This window comes from Stigmatopora argus, chromosome 17 (assembly GCF_051989625.1).
Source record: "Stigmatopora argus isolate UIUO_Sarg chromosome 17, RoL_Sarg_1.0, whole genome shotgun sequence".
In the NCBI taxonomy this organism is placed as follows: Eukaryota; Metazoa; Chordata; class Actinopteri; order Syngnathiformes; family Syngnathidae; genus Stigmatopora; species Stigmatopora argus.
The window spans coordinates 10,902,234-10,921,383 of NC_135403.1; the positions used below are offsets into that span (position 1 = coordinate 10,902,234).

The 19,150-nt window shown below is 41.1% G+C and overlaps 1 protein-coding gene across 1 annotated transcript in view; it reads left to right on the forward strand.

Moving 5' to 3' along the window:
• ptprn2 (protein tyrosine phosphatase receptor type N2) overlaps window positions 1–19,150 on the forward strand; it is a 108,967-nt gene that overhangs the window by 52,042 nt on the left and 37,775 nt on the right. The window contains exon 12 of the mRNA XM_077624024.1: window positions 18,665–18,880. Coding sequence (XP_077480150.1) covers window positions 18,665–18,880 — 216 coding nt within the window. The remainder of the gene's footprint in view (window positions 1–18,664; window positions 18,881–19,150) is intronic.

Below are 19,150 nucleotides of genomic sequence, written 5' to 3' on the forward strand. Positions count from 1 at the left end.
TCGGAAATGTGCTTATTTGTATTGTAATAAAAGACAATTGCGTCGTTTTTTAATTGTGGTCATTTGAATTGTCACTGGAATGAATCGTATGACATGAAATCATCATCATCATGGGAATTCATCTATAATTTCTCAATTGTTTTCACTTAAAACATTTTTGAATTGTTGGAGTGAATTGTATCGGAAAATATCGTAATGACAGGGATTTGGATCGGAGTGTGGAGATGATTGTTTCATTTTGTAATTAGAGTGAACTTTTCGTACTTCGTCATTGGAGTGGACTGTATTGTAATTGGAGGAAATTTGAATTTTAATAAGTTGTTCTGTACATTCATATTCCTATTATAATTGAGGTGGATTTTATCATTTTGTAGGTCAAGCGTAGTGGAATTGTGTCACACTTGGAGTGTAACGTACGGTATCTTAATTGGAGTGTGTTTTGTCAGGTTTGGAATGAATCATTTCTTTAAATGGGTTGAAATCAGTAATTTTGAATTCATTTTAATAAAAAAAACATATATTTGGGGATTATAATTGGTTGTTTTATAAAAGCAGAGAATCATATAAAGTGAAATGTTTTCATTCTTTAATAGAATTTTTCTTCATTATGAGTAACATTGAGACAATTTCATTTTTTTTCCATTTGGTGGTACTCGCATAATTGGAAAGAATTAATCATAGGCAATATTATTATAGTTGAACTGTTGTGAAATGGAATTAAATTGTATTGGAAGCTTCATTTTGGGCCAAACATGACTTGATGCAATGATGTCACTGCTTTCTAGTGAAGAATTAACCATTGAGAACAAGTTGTGTAAAACAGTCACTTTTAACAGTAGCGCATGTAGAGTGGGCCTCTTCAAATGCATTAAGTTTAAAAGGTATTAAACCAAAAGCCTGTTTTCACAAAATTTGCTCTAAATTGACAGTTAGGAGTGACTGCGTACGAGGAGTTTGACAAGTGGGCTTTTTTTCCTCCACTTATTAACCGCCAAAAATAAATATATAAATAAAAAGATGTGGGTTAAATTGCTCAGAGAATGCCTAAGAGGGACAAATTAAGAGTAGCAAAGTATAGTGCGGGTTTCTACAAGCGGGAGTAAAGCCATCACCGCGGTGGGTGTCATTAAGTCTTATCGCCGCCAACTCCCTCCTTCTTCCATTTCTATTGAAGAGGTGACAAACGACAAAACAGCTTAGCAAAGATGTCCGGATAGAGCGCACGTCAATAGCGGTAGATGTGGACGAGGATAAGCAAATGTCAGAGTGGGGGGGAGGAGACATCCATCAATAGGTGGAAAAATATCCAGTCCATTCCGGATCCCGGCGACGTCGACACCCTAAACCAGAAAATGCAACAACAATGTCAGCTTTATTTCCCATAATTAACCTAAGCGAGGGGGAGCGGCGTACAATTGTGATTAACAGCCATGTCCCAAGTGGGAAAGTGCGTGTGGACTTGGATAGGAAATGGCGTTCATATGGCAACATCTAAAAAATCCTGCCAAAGGTGTTTAAAGAAAAATAGGGCAAAGAAATTCTTAGCAGTCGATAAAGGTACATCGGTAGCGCAATCCCCTTCTGTGACATTAGTTCTTCTTTCCGTTTGGTTCTCTTTTAAAACATCCCATTGAGATCAATTATCCGCCTACTTTCTATAGCGTAAACTGCATTGGGTCACTAGTCGCACGTTCCAATTTTGCGGGGGATGAACCAGATGTGTTCTAGAGATATCTTTGTTGAAATGTGTTTTTTGGAGGCTACTGGTCAAAGTCCAAATTTGATGACTTTAAAGGTGTCAAATGGTATTCGTTGGCTATTGTGGTCAGATAGTGAGTGGCCGTGATTTATCCATTCAGGTGTATACAGAATTCAGACATCACATATCACCAGAAGGCATCTTTTTCCTCCCGCTGACCTCGGGAGAGATTGCGTGGGGGTGTACTTTTACTGGTGTGGAGAGGTGAGGGGAATAAAAGGGATGCTCTGAAGGATATTTTTGAAAGAGAGTGGTGTGATGATCAGAGGATTTCGAGGGGGCTTTGGCGACGCTTGGAATTGAAAGACAAACACAATGCTGTGAAGCCTCCGAGACCATCTGAGGAGAGAACGGTAACACGTCTGCCGATGGTTGGCCTGTAGAGGCAGATGGGCGGTCCTGGATTCAAATCTCAGCTTCATAAATAACGCTGTTATTTACTTGAGTTATGAACGGAATCAAAATGTGAACATTTTTCTTCATGGTGCTAGGTCAGGGGTGGGCAAACTATTCCAGAAAGGGCCGCCGTGGGTGCGGGTTTTCATTCCAACTCATGAAGAGGACACCTTTCACCAATCTGGTGTCCTACAAGTACAATCAGTGGATTGCACTCAGGTCCTTCTTGTTTTCTGCAGAAATCTCATTGGTCAAAGTGTCTGTGCTGGCTCGGTTGGAACAAAAACCTGCACCCACAGTGGCACTTGAGGACCGATTGGCCCATCCCTGTGCTAGATACTTAATACTCCGACTAAATTACGAGGGGAAAACGGTTCTCGTTTGACCACCGTGCATCGATTTGACTCCAGTCCCGAAAGAATGTTACCTACACTTGTTGTTTCTGCTAAGGCTTTTCAAGAGAGCTCTTTTGTCAGGTTTTTCCTTGAACTTGTCACCACAGGTGGCATCGGAAAGGGCATTCGTTCCCACGTTCCCTCGCTTTACCGCCGCTGGATTCGCCACTGCAACGTGGCTCCCAGTGGGAGAGAGTCAGTGGCTGAATTGAGATCGGTTGACATTTTGACAGCGGGCTTCGTGTTGGGAGATAACTCTGGCATACTGCTTATGTTAAGAGGCTCTCATTAAGTGGCAAATTCCCAGAGCTTCACGTCAACTGGCGATTCCAGCGGTTGGATGTAAATCACATATGTCAGCCAGGAAACCTGTGCACTAGTCTTTTGTTGGTCTATTCATAGAGGGTGCCCATACCTGTGAATATTTACTGGTTTAGTTGGACAGAAAATGTTCAAAAGATAGAACGGAAGGATAAACATTGGAAATAGTGGTACAAAAACAATCTGGAATACATATGCCACCTTGATATAAGTAGCATTGTAGTATCATTATGACATCGTTCACTGAGGGGATGCACTGTGAGGAATGGATACCCCAGCTAACTGATAAGACTGGAAAATGGAGGATAGGAAAGATTGGAGTATGACAGGGCAGCAAATGAGTTAACCTCCCAAATGTCCTGATGGTTATAAACCTAGAGCTGCCTATAGTTGTAAACACAAGCCAATATATCTGAATGCTTTAATGAGAAAACAAACCACGAGAACTGCCGTTTATTCACGACGATGCGATAGTGAAACGAGCGTTTCGACTCTCATTAAAACCCGACCAGTTCGCTCTTCCCGCCCGCCACCTGCGAGGCGCATGCATTCTGCTATATAGGGTGGCAAATACCAAACTGTATGGCATGCTATCAAAGGCATTTCTGCGGTCCAAAAGGTCACGTGATGGTGAAAGGTTGCGGAGAAGCAGAGCCGCCGGACGGGCTTTCATCAGCGGGGAGGCAGCTGGAGTCCTCTAAAGAGGCCGACTGACTCGGGCAGGGCTGCAGGCGCAGCGGGGCTGCTCCACGCTGACATTTCACATCCAGATCCGGCACGCTAATGGCATTTGAGCCACTTTGAAATACACACACAGCCGCCGCGCTGAAACATTTATAGGCGGGCGATGCTTTTATTGTTTGGGTTCGTGACATTGTTGGAAGCAGATTGCATAGGTGGTTGGACAAAAAGGCAGTTGAAGGCCAATGTGCAATTGATTGGAAACACGGCATATAGACAGATACGCATGGAACATAAGAAACCATTCAGTTAGGTCTGCAAATAGTTGAGCTGAGTTTCATGTGGTATTTTCCTTTCTTTTATTGTAGTGGTATACCATCAATATCTATAGCTGTGTATTTGTGTGTATATAGTGTATTGTTTTTTGTCCCGTGGTGCCCAATCCATTGCTGATGAAATGATGCCTTGAGATACAAGTGATATATTTTATAAATCTTTCAGGTAACAGCTATTTGATAGGCATTTTTTACCTTAACTGTCAATAATTGGATTCCAAAAAAAGCTTTTTTTTACCGTGAATACGAATATGTCAGACTGTATATTCTTTCTCCCCTGCAAAGAACCACTAACATTACTCGAATTTGTGAAGGGCAGCACAAATACATTGAAAAGAAGCAGAAAAATTGCAAATATAACTGTAGTTCTTTTTGGTTGTCTTTTCTAAATAGTTTTTTTTTCTAATTGAAAGCAAAACAAAAGATTAAAACTCATTTCTTGATATTCATAGCTCTTAACGTGAAATATTCTTATCCCAGAAGGCCGAGTTTTGGAGATTTTGATTTACAAACATGCTCATAGGATGAAATGACTCGTATCTCAAAGTATCACTTTATTCTCAGTAACAATACTTAATGGCAAATGCCACCTTTTTATTAAAGCTCTTAAAACTACACAATCAATCGGTTTATTTCAACTCTCTTGGCGCATAGTATAAAGGCAACGTCATAAAAACTGTATATATACCCTGCAGTGAAGTTATAAGTCAACTTTTACACTGAGATGAGAAGACTCTATCCGAAAATTAATGTAAAATTGAGTTTTTCTCTTCTTGGCAGACATGTTTTGAAGTAAAGTATACTTAAGATACAAGCTGAATCCGGATCAACATGCACAGCTCGTGGCTTTTTATTTGCCCCGTGTAGAAAAATGGTCAATTGATGAGCTTTCTCTTTGAAGTTTTTTTCCCCGTCGGAGTGATTTGTGCTCATTGGACGGACAAAATGCATTTGGTGCTGGTTGGTGCCTTTTAGTCATATGCCCTAAATATATCGCTTTTTCTGGGTTGTTTTTATTTTTTTATTTTATTTTTTTAAGATTAAAGGAAAAGAAAATGGGACTGATACAGCCTGATAACAGCCCGCTGCATTTGAAAGCGAAAAAATGGCAAGGATAAATATTCATTTGACAAAATCTCTTTAGTAGAATAAAATACTAATTTATTATTCATAAACTTCCGCTGAAAGTATGAATATTTTGTGGTTCAAGTTTGTGTAGTGCATTTGATATCAAAATGACACATAATAAGGAGGGACTTTCAATGTCATCTTTTGCGCAGTATAACTATCTAAATAATCAAACCCTAATATTTTATTGCCAAGTATATTTTTTAACGGAGGTCACAGAACCTCCAGTGACTGTAAAGAAATGGGAATATATTTTTCACTAATGATTTGATAAAAGGCGGCATTGAATAAATGGCAACAATTCAAGCTAGGGTTGATTCAATTGAGAATTGTAAAATGAGGATGTCAATGTAAAAAAAAAATGACACTTAATATAGAAAACACTAAATTTAAAAGTCATTCAAACTAGGGCTTTCTCCCCCAAAATTTCAAATTTCTATTAGACTTGAAACAATGATAATCAAACAAAATATTTGCAAAAACACATATAGATAGCTATAACAGAAACACAGTCTTATTATTTATCCTCTGTGAAGAACAACTGATGATTGTGTTTGAGTATTTATGAAATTTAATCTAATTTATTAGAAGTAGTAGTAGTCGTCATAGTAGTAGTCCGTCATGGGTTTTTTTACTATAAAATAATGCATGTTTAGAGGTGGAACAAATTCCCTGCAATGCTAGAAATCCATTCACAGGCTGTAAATTCTAACCTTCAGTGCAAACGACTGCGCGAGCCGTCCAATTCGTTTGGCCCGGGAGGGGCCAAAAAACAAATGTCAGTCAATGACAGCCAACATGTCAGTGGCATTTCAAACCGCTTGCCGATACGTGGATTTTTGGGGGATTTCGGGAGCCCCGTTATGGACCAAATAAAACTTGCAACCCCATTCGCGTCTGCATACGAATGAACTCGCCCTCCATCGTTTTCATGTGATAAATGACATCTGAATGCATTGCGAAGTATGATCTTTACCCGCCGCGTGCCTTTGAAAGCTGGCTGTGTATGCAAATTCTTTTGACTGGCACCGATAGCAGTGGGGCCCGATGGCTCGGCGCCCGGGAGAGGATGAAGTGGGGACGGGGGTTCTGCCGTGTCCACAGCTGGGGTAGCGTGGCAGAGGCTTTAAATGTCAGCTGGGGAGGGATGCGGATGCCATTTGGCCCGACGAGCCGCATGCCAAGGGACCGGCGGTGGGATGCAAGAGCAGGGGGCTCACCCGCTGCCATTTATCATGCAGCTACTCCTATAGCACATCTGGCACTCATCTCCTGCTAGCACGTTGGAAAAGCCCTCGCTGCAGGCGAGCGCCGCAAAATGGCAAAGGACTCCATGCCGTCGACTTGTTGTTTGATAGAAGCGGACATTTGTTTCAATTGAATTATCACTCAGGTTTGCTATTTAATTAAAACATTTAAGTCTGCCCGGATGTTGAAATTAGTGCTAACGGAACACCTAACTCGTGGAATTGCACGTTTTGGATTGGCGGCAGACGCTAAGTGGGAGGTTAATTATTGCTCGGTGAGCGCGTTTTGTTCCCCGCCAATTGAATATAATCAGCTGTCCAATCAGGTTTTATTTATGTCATTGACCCTAATTGCTAATCTGAACGCAAACGCGCGCTTGTTCTCGTCCATTAAATTGTTTTAAAAAGGGGGGATTGCAGATTCAGGGCGGAAATTCCGAAAAAAATGAGTAAAATTAATTAAAATTTTCATGAATTTCTTATGTAGTCTGACACAAGAAACTAGGATTTTGTATTAATAATAAAAAAACAAGAGTAATGGAAGAAAACATTAGTTTTTAAATAGGACACTTTTTTTGTACAGGTTTTGGCCCTTTTTTTTAGTACAATGGTGCTGTTCTTTGTGTTCCACCTGCATTTTGTTGGATTATTCACCAACACCCCTGTTTGTGGAACCCTCCTCCCCAAGTTGCGTATTTATCTACGATCTATAAATATAATAGATGGATGTGGAAAGTGTGAACCACCCGATGAATGGGCGTTGACTGCGTTCACTGTACCGACAAATGGGATTATCTGTTCGTTAGCGCAAACGGACGCAAGCCGACCCGCATAAAACCATTGAAATATTGATTTTGTGTCCGGTTCTAAACGCTAAATGTCGCACTTACGCCCGAGTCAATATCCAGAACAAGAAGAAAGGTTTGTATTTAATTGCCGCTTGCTTGTTGATCTTGGGAAGTGGCGTCCTTGAATGCATGCAATCACACGCCAGTCACAGTTCATTACATTGAAGAGGGAGTGGGATGGCATCACCGTGCCTTCAAGCCGGGCCCGCCGGCTCTGTAATTATGCCGCTGGCTGAAAATAGGCCAGATTGATTGTATGCCTTTACAACAATGAGCCGTCAATCTATCGACGCGTCGCCGCGCTATCCCAAAAAAGTTGACGCAAGTCATAATTAATTCTGTTTGCGATCAGACGGAAGTTTTGCTTGTGATTTAAAGATGCCGTGGCAGACGCTTGTGACTGTACAGTCTCGGGGGAGATTTGCTTTTTTTCGGATGATTGGGCTATGTTTGAGCAGGTTTTCCACTCTTGGGGGCAAAACGAGCAAAAGACTGATTGTCAAGAGTCTCTAAACGATTGATTCGAACGATTCTGTGCTGTGGACTATGTTACAGAATGACCTCCTGTCTGGGCAGACAATCGTAAATGTTAACCGTGTTTAATGTTAAGGATTTGTTAACAGAGTTCAGGCACATGTATACCGGGAGAAACGGGAGAAATATGGGCTTTATCCATTTTTTACAACAGAAAGTAAGCAAATATAGATAATCTGGAGGGATTTTCCTTTGATTAGGACTGTTTTTCCTCCTGATCTGCTCTGAAATTTAGCCTTGATGTTAAACTCGCATTCTAGGTGCCTCCAAAAATGTGCTGGAATTTCAGTCATGATTACCCTGCAGTGTGTAATACGCTAAATTTGATTAAATGTTCCTTTCCGATCTGCTTAGGAAACTATTCTCAGACGATTGTCGTCATTTTGGAATCAATTCAGTATTTCCGATTGCAAATCCCTTGGAGAATGGAGGTCTTCTCAAACAAACAAATCATCCCTATCTTTAAAAAGGCTTACGCCGTACAAATTTGTCCCGATTATCAGTATGTTTGGCAACCACATGACCTTAAATAAGCATATTTATCACGAAAAAGTCAGTTTTGACTAGCACGTCCCGCATATCGTCCCCTTATAAATCATTAAGTCGAGAAATCAGAAGGTTAATCGTCAAGTGAAGACATCTCCAGACAGGGTTACCGAGCATCCCCCCTAAGCCACTCTGGGACGTCGTCGCCATGGCAATGACAAGGGAAGAAGAAAGACCTTCCTGAGAAAAAGGCACGACCAAGGACACGACCCTTATGTCTATCACACGGCGCCCCCCGTGGTTCGACATCCATAGCGTAGCTCGCACAAGCCTTGGATGATCATAGAGGCATCTGCTCAGGCAGGTGGTCTCAATATGTCTCCAGGAACAACTTCACACGCGGGACTTTGAGCACTCAACATCACGTTGCTACCTCGGCGCCGACGATTGTCTGAACGTGACTTTTGCCGCGCCAACCTCGCCCCCGCTATCGCACTTCCCCAGCTCGCCTGGAGTCTCCATCGACGGCAGTTAGAATTCCGCCACGCTCGCCAACCTCCGCCGTCAGCCCACGTCAACCCTTCCCGCCGCCACTTGTGCCACTTGATGTATTGTCTCTCCTTTTTGCATCCCTTTTAAAATTAATTGCAGTTTTATCTCCTCCCGAGCCTGCCGAGAGCACAATAGTTTAAAAGTAGCGTGAATTGTATTCAAATAAAACAGTTAAAGCCTCCCTGTTTTCTCATACAGGTTTAACTCCCAAGATTCCCTTAGTGGCTGCGCTTCCTTTATCTGGAATACAATGGAATTAATCATGACTCAAAATGTCCTTTTATTTTTGGGTCATATTTTAATAACCTTGCATCACAATGCTAGTGTGGTTTAGGGGGAGAGTGCTGTTAAATAAACCTGGATTTAACCCATTTGGGGGGATAAATAGCCTACATCCCTATTACCAATTGTTAGGTGATGTAAATGCAAACTAGAGTTGATCTGATTTGGACAAACTGGCATTCCCACTTCTGATATATTCCCACTTCTACCGAACAAACAAGTGACCTCTAATGTTATCTAATGCTGTTTACCATTCTGCATTAACATTGTGTACCTGCAAATTTAACCAATGTGAGTTACACCAAAACTAGTTGAAATTCAGCAGGGCTTTTGAAACTGACAGTAATAAATTATTCATTAAAATAGATATATCTTGAGTTCCAAGACTCCATTTTTGAAGGTGATAGAGGATTTTGCTTTGAACTTTATTGCAGTAAAAGGAATGTTGTTGTTTTTTTTTTGTTTTCTCAATGCCACAACCATCAGCTGGTATTGTTAAAGTGATATTAACGCAGGGTACGACTTCCAGGCTTGAAATCTATTTTCTCTCGCGTAGCTTATCCGCTTGCATTTGAAACTATTCCGATGTGCAACGCACTGATGTAATATGGCCGCATTAGGCGCTGCCTTCCGGCGGTGAAGCGTAACTTACACAGATCAAATGCAAAAAAAAATGACACTTCTCATCCATTAGATGCAATCTTCAGCACAAAAAAAGAAAATCTAAAAGGGAGAATGCCCTGAATGTACCGTCCCTGTGTGTGTGTTTCCAAATAGAGGGTGATCAAGCACCCACAAAGTCTCACTAAGGTAGCATGTGTGTGCATGTCAGTCTTCTATTTTCTCCAGTCAAATAAATCTGCGTCTTGTACCTGTGCCAAAGGTTTAAAGTGGCACACATCAGGGTAAATCCCATCCATGGTTGTCAAGTCGACGACATTTGAAGTAGGCAGCCCACACGTGCGCAACAATGTACTCTTCAAAACGAAAAACTCGCGATGGTAGCGTTTTTAGCTGCGGGGAACCAGAGCGTCGTAAACCTTATATATACACGCCATTGGGGGAAATACATAATCTACGAAAAAGCAATTGAGATGCTTTGTTTTCAGTATTGCTTTACCTCTAGGCAAAAAAAATGTGTGAATTGTGTTGGGTAGCTATTTGAGCAGGCAAAGACAATAATTTTTCCTAAAAAATGTGGATTTCATTGTGATTTTTGATGACTGTATTTTTCGGACTATAAGTCGCACTAGCCTATATACATAGATGTTGCTAATTTTATTTTATAGGAGACCGAGAACAAAACAAAAAGAAAAACAGACTAAAGATGCTTCTGTTAGCATAACTATAGCCTAAATGTTAAAAAAAAAACTAATAGTGCAACTTATAGTCTGGCAAATACATAATCACAATTAATCATAGCATTTAAAATTATTTAAGGTAGTTAGTATATGATATATTCTGATTGCCTACAATTGCATTTACATGTCCAACGAAAATGACCCCTCAAGTGTTTGTCAGATATGTTTTGATTTTACAAAAGTAGATAAGCGGAACAGATAAGACTGAATGAATATTCCAAAAAGAACCCCAAACCCTGAATATGAATAATTTTATTTTTTCCCAACCAAAATATATCAACGGTTTTGCCTTAACGCTCCGTGGCGTGCTTGCAAACAGTCGACGAAGGTGAAAGCAAACGATTACACCTGGTTCTGGACTCCCGATCCCTTCTCTTGGTCCGACGAAGTACACTTCAACCTGACATTTGTTTAACAACCGTCATCCCTCCATTTTTGCCGCTCTTGTTTGAACACGTCCTCCCGCTCCGTCAGTTTCTCCCCCCCACTTTTTCATTATTAGAAGAAATATGAAACGTGTCATGGAGGCAAACACAAGAGGAGTGCAAGGAAAGATAAGCCCAGCCACGTTCTCTGCCACTGTCGGGAGAAGTACTTACAGCCAGACCAAGCAGGCGTGGCGCTATAAATATATCTATTTTTTACAGCCGGTGACCATGGGACACTTTCAGGATGTCCTCGCTGTGGTTTTTGTCAGAAAGTCAAAGGGTGCCGTCACCATAGTCATTAGCGACGGCGCTCACCGGGAGGTATTGGACATGACTTGTGATAGCGTGTTGTGCCGAGCTTCGTACTCCGGAATGTGTGAAAATGTTTCCATTTGGGCCTTCGGTCTGTGATGGAAACAAGCGCCAAAGTTTTAATTGACCCCCAGATAAGTCCCGCCCACCTGGAAAGAATTGGGGATTTATATGGTCTTGATATGGCAGGGAAGTTGGTTTTTACTCGTTGGCGCCGTCACAAATGATTATTTTGGACTGATTACCGATTATTTGTGCAATTGTAATTTCATATTTGAAGTTTTTCATGCCGGTTATAGTCACAACGGTCACGGGGGTTAGTTCAGCATGTGCGGTCGATTGGTCGCCGGTCTTTTGGTTGCCCCGACCGCGACAACGGGCGACCAAAAGACCGGCGACCAATCGACTGTGTACCTAGTTCAGCATGGTTGTAATCCAATTTAAAGAAAGCGTGGATTTCTGCAAATATCTCATTGATTCATTACTAATCAGTCTGTTTTTATCAACGATTACAAGAATCGGAGAATATTTCTTGTTTTTCGTATTAAAAAATAATAGTGTGTTTTTACTAAAAACAAGCAATGAATAATGAATGACATGTTATCTGAATTTATCTGAAGCTGAAAGATTTTCACTGTTTTTATATTTTTTAATGGAAAAAGTATTTAGAAATAACATAATTATTTATAGATTTCTATTTAAAATATATACTCAACAATGGCTCTGATTCATTGACGAATGAAATCATTGATTGATTTGATTGGATGTTGATTTTTACTGTAGTTGGAGCCCTAATTGCTTTGGGTTGACGTCTAATCCATTTAAACTGGAAGGGCTCTTATATTTCTCTGCCATTGGCGGCAATAGGCATCTAACCAATCCAACTGCAGTTGAAACATGCAATTTTCCAGTCTGTATGTGGACACACCCGCTTCCGATGCATTTTCCCCCCCTCCAAAATTGAACGATGCCGAACGGACACGTATACTGAATGTGCGAATGCGAGAAAAACCATTCAAGCCAAGGTTTCTATTTGAGGGAGGCATTTATTTGTCTGAAGGTGGATGATTCACTTGGCAATGGCGATTGGTGAGGGTCTCTCTCGGGGTAAAATCTTGTCATCTTTTGCCGGCAGGTGGTTGACTAGAGGGTGTGAAGAATAGAGCACAGATATGATAGCTTTGGATTCTTTCCAGTCAGAAAAAGCATCTCGACGTCAGTCACACTAATCGCCTGCTCTTGTATCCGTCTCCAATCTCTGCGGAGATAGTAAGCCTGCAATGGACCACATTTATGCCCAATGGCGAGAAGCAAAGAAGTTTTGAATAATTCCTGCTAAATGAGAGTGCAAGTGCGCATGGAGCGTGACAGAAATTGTCACCGAGAGTGACAAAATGATACTAGAGGAGAGGAGAACGCTTTGACGCATTTGTTAGCCCCAAATAACCAAATTCACGTGTCAATTTATTGCAAACTCACGTCTGATCGAGGCAGAAAGAAATTTTAACAGAAGCAATCTCATTCATTTGATTGTCTTTTATGATGGAGTGTGTACATTTGTGAAGTCAGACTTTTACTAGAGTAAAATCATTTTTTTTGGTCCATGTATTTGGTTCCCTCTGCCTGTTTATTAGCAACCTTGCAGGATAGCTTGTGATCTAATTTTGGGGTAATGAAGTCAAAACTCAGAGGTCGTAAAAGCAATTTTGCAATAACTCGATGAAGCAATTCGCCTATTAACTGAAATTTGCGAGGTTGCTGATATCTTAATGAAAGAGTGATGACATTTTTGGCCATGAGTGCACAGGTACCCACCCCAGACCCTCTACCAAACACAACAATCCTTTGAATTTGTCTCTTTAGGCCAGGGTTTGGGAACCTTTTTGACAGACAGAGCCATAAACAATTCATATTTTCAATTGTTATTCATTGAGAGCCATTCTCAGAATTGACTAAAAGTAGAAATACATGAAAACACGTGCATTTTTAGTCATTTCACCGCTTTCAAAGTAGAAAAACTCTCGGAATTATTTGACAAAATTGTTACCCTGTTGCTAATCAATGGGATGCATGCATGCAGAAAGGTTTAATAAAAAAAATGAAGATTAAAGCGACTCTAGACATAGTGTCCAGATTTTAGCTCACAGTTTAGCGGGGAGCCATACGCACCCATCAAAAGAGCCACATGTGGCTCCCGAGCCATGGGTTCCCTACCCCTGTGCAAAATTCATTATTATTCTCTCCACTGTCCCTAATATTCCATTCAAGAACCGTTTCTTTTAGGAATTTTCCAACCTAGCGATGCTCTCCGAAGGTGCTTCTTTGCGTTTTTCCGTGCCATTTTGGCCACTAGTCTTGGTCAGCAAAGACGCCCCCCCACCCTCTCCTTTTTTTTGTTCTCCCCTTCACATTGCCACCTCCAGCTGTCACACGCAGGGACAATAGAGAAGAGGTGGGGGTGCGCTGTGAATGGAAAAAATAAACTGGAGAGCCCCCCCCCCCTCGTTCCCTAAACTGGAACCTCAGCCCCCCCCTCCCAAGCCCTTCCCCAAAGACTCGTCATCTGCATTTGACAGGACCCCTGTTCTCCTCTCTTCACCGCCCCTTTTCTTTCTCCTTTCTCTCTGTGTACTCTCCATAATCCTCCTCTCTGCTAAGTGCAGCTGTTGCTCTCCATTGGAGGGGTTTTTTACCCCCTTTTTTACATGTTGATTGCTAATTAGAATAGCATTTTATCTTGAAAATGAGCACTTTTTCTTCTTAGTCACCGGCAGATGTTGGCGTTGGAACAATTAGGTGCAATTTGCGTTGACAAAGTTGCTTCATTTGCTTTCAGAGGCGACTATGGACAATTTTGACGTTCACTGCTATTGATGGCAATAGACATTCAAAGTATTTGAACTACTGCAACATTGTAGTTTTTAAACCATTGGAAAAAAAACAATGAACCGTCCATTTATTAAAAATAGAAATTTAAAAAAATACCTTTTTATACATTTTTAAAATACACTTTTTACCTTTTTATTAAAGTAAAAATGTAAATTCATCTAAAATAATCAATCAAAAGTTAAAAAAAATACAATTAAATTAATTTATAAATATTTATCCTGTTTTTGTGCTTAAAGTTTGCATAACGGATATTCAAATGAAAGCAAAACTATACGACAACCAGCGGCAAATATGAGATACTGTTTGTTAAACTACTTCCATGTTTTATAAGTGCTACTATGCAACGTACTGTTTAGTCAACGTAAAACCAGTTCATTTTTTAAAGCCAGTCTGGTATTTCGCCGTCAATAGTCGCCAAGCATTCAAACACACTGAATTCAAATGCAAAAAAAAAAAAAAAAAATCAGGAAAAAGAAGGCGCCACTTTTGAGGAATCCTGCAATATCCTCTCCCCAAAAAACCCCTGAGAAAACAGCACGGCAAACACAGAGACCCCCGGTCGCTCAACAAATGAGCGACACCCCCCCACTCCAAAAAAAAAAAAAATCCTCCCACCTCAGCCCACAAGCCTATTAGCCAGGCATCGCTCCATCGACATTCACTGTCGACAACATGTGGAGGCGTCGCCATGGCAACCTCTGGATATGACATGTGCGACCGACGAGGGTGGGGGGCTGAATATAAGGAGGGGCTCAGCCTTAAGTAAGAAAAAAAAAAAAAAGATAGAGGATAGAGAAGAGGGAGCCCAGCACCTCCCCGACTCTTTTCAGCAGGACGGCGGCGGGCGCTGAATGGACTCGCTCTTCGGGGGCTTCTGCACATTCTTCCGCGGCTCGGAAAATCAGGCGGGCATATCCTGCATTCTTCTCCCCTTTTTTTCTAATACCCCCCTTTTTCTCTCGCTCTTTTGTTGAGACCCTCGCTGGGGAACTTTTTTGGGGTGGGTGGGTGGGGGGCGGGGGGTGTTAGGGAGTGGGCGGCCCAGGGAAGCATAAACGCGCCTCGGAGCCGCGACCGGCATCAGTGTGTAAAGTAAGCGCCTCTGGAATACAAGAAGACTAAACGTCTATCCTGCCCGGCGACATGGTTTCGGGTAATTATTATTATTGTTTCCCGCTGATGTCTTGTGCATGCCATGCGTGAAATTTTAAGACCCCCCCTCTCTACGTCCTCGCCCCCCGTGTGGAATGATGATGAAAACTTGTGAATGTGTTGGTGATGGTTTTGGTGATTATACCCCCAACCTACCTTCCCTTTTGGGGGGTGTAGGTTTTGCAAAATGCTATTTTTTTACTTTGACATTTGGAATTGCGTTGTAGTGTAGGCTATGTGAAGCATTGCGTGATATTGGGAATTTTGCTTTGCTGTTTTATCCATGTCTTGCCAATAATTCTGTGAAATTCTGGTCCTTATTGTCATTATTTTAGCTCGATATTGGATAAAACTAGCTAAACTAGTTGATCATTACATGCGGCATCACTAGAAAGGATTTTCTCCTTTTTTATCGCAAAAAAAATACATTTTGCAATGAGTCAATGCAGTGCAGCCTGACCTTTCCTCTCCCTTCGTTTGAATAATATAAAGCCCCCAGCCCCTTGTTTCTCTCCCCCCCCACAAAATCCATCTGGCCATTTTCCATTTTCACCCAAGAACATCTTGTATTAGCAATTCCGATTGTGTTTTACAAGCTTTATAGGGCAGACATATTTGTTGAAATCACCTAAACCTTTTAAGCTCTTTGACATCCGGTTGGTGCCCACCCACAAAATAGAAACTAATGTAGATGGAAAAACTTTACTCTAATAGTCTTTCTCAAATACAATTAAGCCGCTAACCACCTCATCAGAAAAGACCTAAACTAATTTGGAGGATCTAAATAGGCCGTCTAATGGATTCGCTGCTATAAAATGTAAACAATGCCAACCCCTTAAAAAAAACTAATTGTTCGGTCTAATGCAGTGCAACTCATGCAGAAAATTTACATTTGCACTCACATCTTGTCTTAACAAAGGAACATACCTCCTAAAATAAAAAAAAACAATGCAATGATCTAAAAAATTCACATGTACCCCCTTCAACATCCAGACTTATTACCAACCCCCCCCCAACAAGATCTAAGCTTCCATTCTATGTAATCCTAGTAACATCTACACTGAGTTTTGCAGCAATTATTGCACTAGATTTCCCCTTTTTTGCGCACCCTTCAGTTTCATTGAATCCAAATATGCATAATTTTTGGTACGAAACCCAAATGGTCATTTTACCATCTGAATGTTCACTCTGGCCGAAATAGTTAATTAAACCGTTTTTTTTTTTCTAGACAGTGTCTTTTAATGTTTTTGTTCATTTTTTTGTGCGAGGATATCAAAGAGGATTATAATTGCCCTGCAAAATAAACACCCTCAATGCAAACGCAACACCCCCCCTTCTGATCTTTGATTGGAACGACGAGCAGGCAGCGGCGGTCCGGCCCACCGCCGGATGAGAACCCGCTTAAACTAACAAGCCGCAAGGTCGAGCTAGAATTGTGTTTTTTTTTTTTTTTTGCTCTCACAAGATGTCACCACTCTTCACGTTAAATTTCATCCCCATCTTTTTTGGACTGGTGATTTTGCAGACATTTTGTGTCCTTTAACTGTTTATTGAAAAACCAACGCATTTCTTGTAATCCCTTTTTAATTATGCTTTTAAATTTGGGCCCTTCGGGTTTGTTCACTAAAGCAAATGGCCCAGTTATTAATAATATGCCTTTTTGTAAAACTTTTTAATCCACACACTCCCACCTTGGACACCCCCTTCTCGTCCCTACCCGCCAAAAAAAACAAAAAAATGGGGGGCTATTTATAGCAAGCCAAACAACACATTTTTCCAAATGGAACTAAAACACAACTTGGTGAAGTAACATGAACATTGATTGCACTTAAAACAATTGTACGTTTACGTGCTGGCTTTTACTTAAACTGCCAGGTTAGACCTCCTTTAAAAGACACAATTGTATGTTTGCGTTTTATTGGATGTTTTATTTTAGCAGCTGCCATGTTAGTCGTGACAAACGTATGAAATATATTCCACTTTAAGTCACCGATCAATTGCACGTTGGTGATCACGAGGTAAATCATTTTTATGGAGGGAACCTAGCTGCTTCCGTTTTAATCATGACATATTTGAATGAAATTCTCCTTTTCTTAGGACTGAACAATTGTCCATTTATACTCGCAAAGCGGATGTTTATAGCTAACCTTGTACGCAACATTCAGTGCATCAACTTGATGAAATTTTTCTTCTTTCTTCCACTGACTTAACAAAAAACGTTGGCTTGTTTGGTTCAAGGATCGAAGCAACGTCTTTATGCATTCAAAGTGTCAATCTTTGTGCTATTTATCTTTTTTTACTGGATCAATTTTAGTATAAACTGCCTTAGAAAGGCATTTCTCGTAAACAAACGCTTTTATTGCAGGAATCGGAAAACAAACTCCCTGGTTTAACAATCTTGTAGCTCCTATTATAAAAGCAGAGCATTTCTTTCTGTTGGGGTCAGAACTTTCCCTTTTTTTTTGTTCTTAATCCATAGCAAGAGTGGTTGCTATCCATTGACGCTGCACTTGCTTCACCGCCTAATCCAGCCAGGAGCTAATTAATCTCACAAGCTTTTAGGCTCCCGACCTCTATGCAGCTGCACAGCGCCTGGCCTGGCCTTGCCAGCTCTAAATGGGATTGTGAATGTCTGTAGTGGGAGGCAGTAGTGGACAAGGGGGCGGGGGGCGCTGGGGTTTGAGGTGCTGTCTGAATGCGCATTATATGAGGCCGGTATTAGCTGGCTAATGAGTAGGGGGGGTGCACGGGGCGAATCCCAGTTTTGTTCCAAACGAGAAGCCTGAAAGAATGGAAAGTGGGATGTCATGTTACAATTTGAGCATGTGTGGGTTTCATGTTTTTAATGGAGGATTTATTTGTTTACTCTGAAGGAATATTGCTCCATCAGGGGTTTGTTACATTGGGGTATGATTTAGGATTTTTTTTGTAGAATGAGTATAGCAGAACAAAGTTATGCCCAAATTTCACAGAATTTTATGGTTCGCATCTGACTGAAAAAAAACGGACCAGATATTTGAAATGGATACCCCTGATACAGCATAGTAAACAAAAATAGCCAATAAAGTCAATTTTTCAAATATGATTTGCCTTTTTTTTTTAAACATGATCATTAATTGGACCTTCTCAGGCCCTGTTTTACATGATTTTATTATAAGTACAGGCAGCCAGCAACTCAAAACAAAATTACCAATATATATATATTACCAATATGCTAAAATTCATTTTTTTTTGTCTACACTTTTATTTCATTCATTCCCACAACGTTCCTCAATATTTTGTAGGAAAAATGGCTCATCTTCTCTGAAGAAAAACATCGAAACAAGAACTAAAACAATAGAAACGTGGCAGAATTATTGCTTTTGATGTAAAATGTTAAGGAATATTTCTTGAAAAATGTATAAAAACCTGTGGTATTATCTTTTATTCCCATAAAGTATTTTTTTTTTTCAAATTTGCTTTGCTCTCGGGCCTTTTACACCCCACGTGCCGCAGTTTTCCCACCCATGTTCCCCCCCATTTTGACCGTCGCTTTCCCCCTCTTATGCTTTCTTCCAGAGGGGGAGCCTGAGCCGCATCCCCGTGGTGAAAGAAACCCGCGTGGAGTCGGGCCAATTGGTGGTTCTCTCGGTCCTATGCGTGCTCTTCATCCTGGTGGTGCTGTTGGTGTCGGCCACCTTCTTCTGTGTGCGCCAGCGCTCCCACCTGCGCATGAAAGAGAAACTCTCCAGCTTGGGAACTGACACCGGCAACGATGCCACGGCGACCTATCAGGTTCGGAGACGTGCACTCTCACACTTTCTGTCAGCCAATCGGGAGGCTTCTCGCTCCTCTTCCGATCGGTCGTTGGACAGGCGTGCTCAGCCCATGATTTGGCAAATTCAATGATATCCTCTATGCACACAGACACCAGATTCACGATATTCATTGTAATTGTTTATTTCCTATGAGGAAAATAAATGAAATTTACTTGACTTTTACAATACCGTAAGATCTAAGCCACATCCTATGACAGTTTCATAACATTACTCCACCGTCATGGCT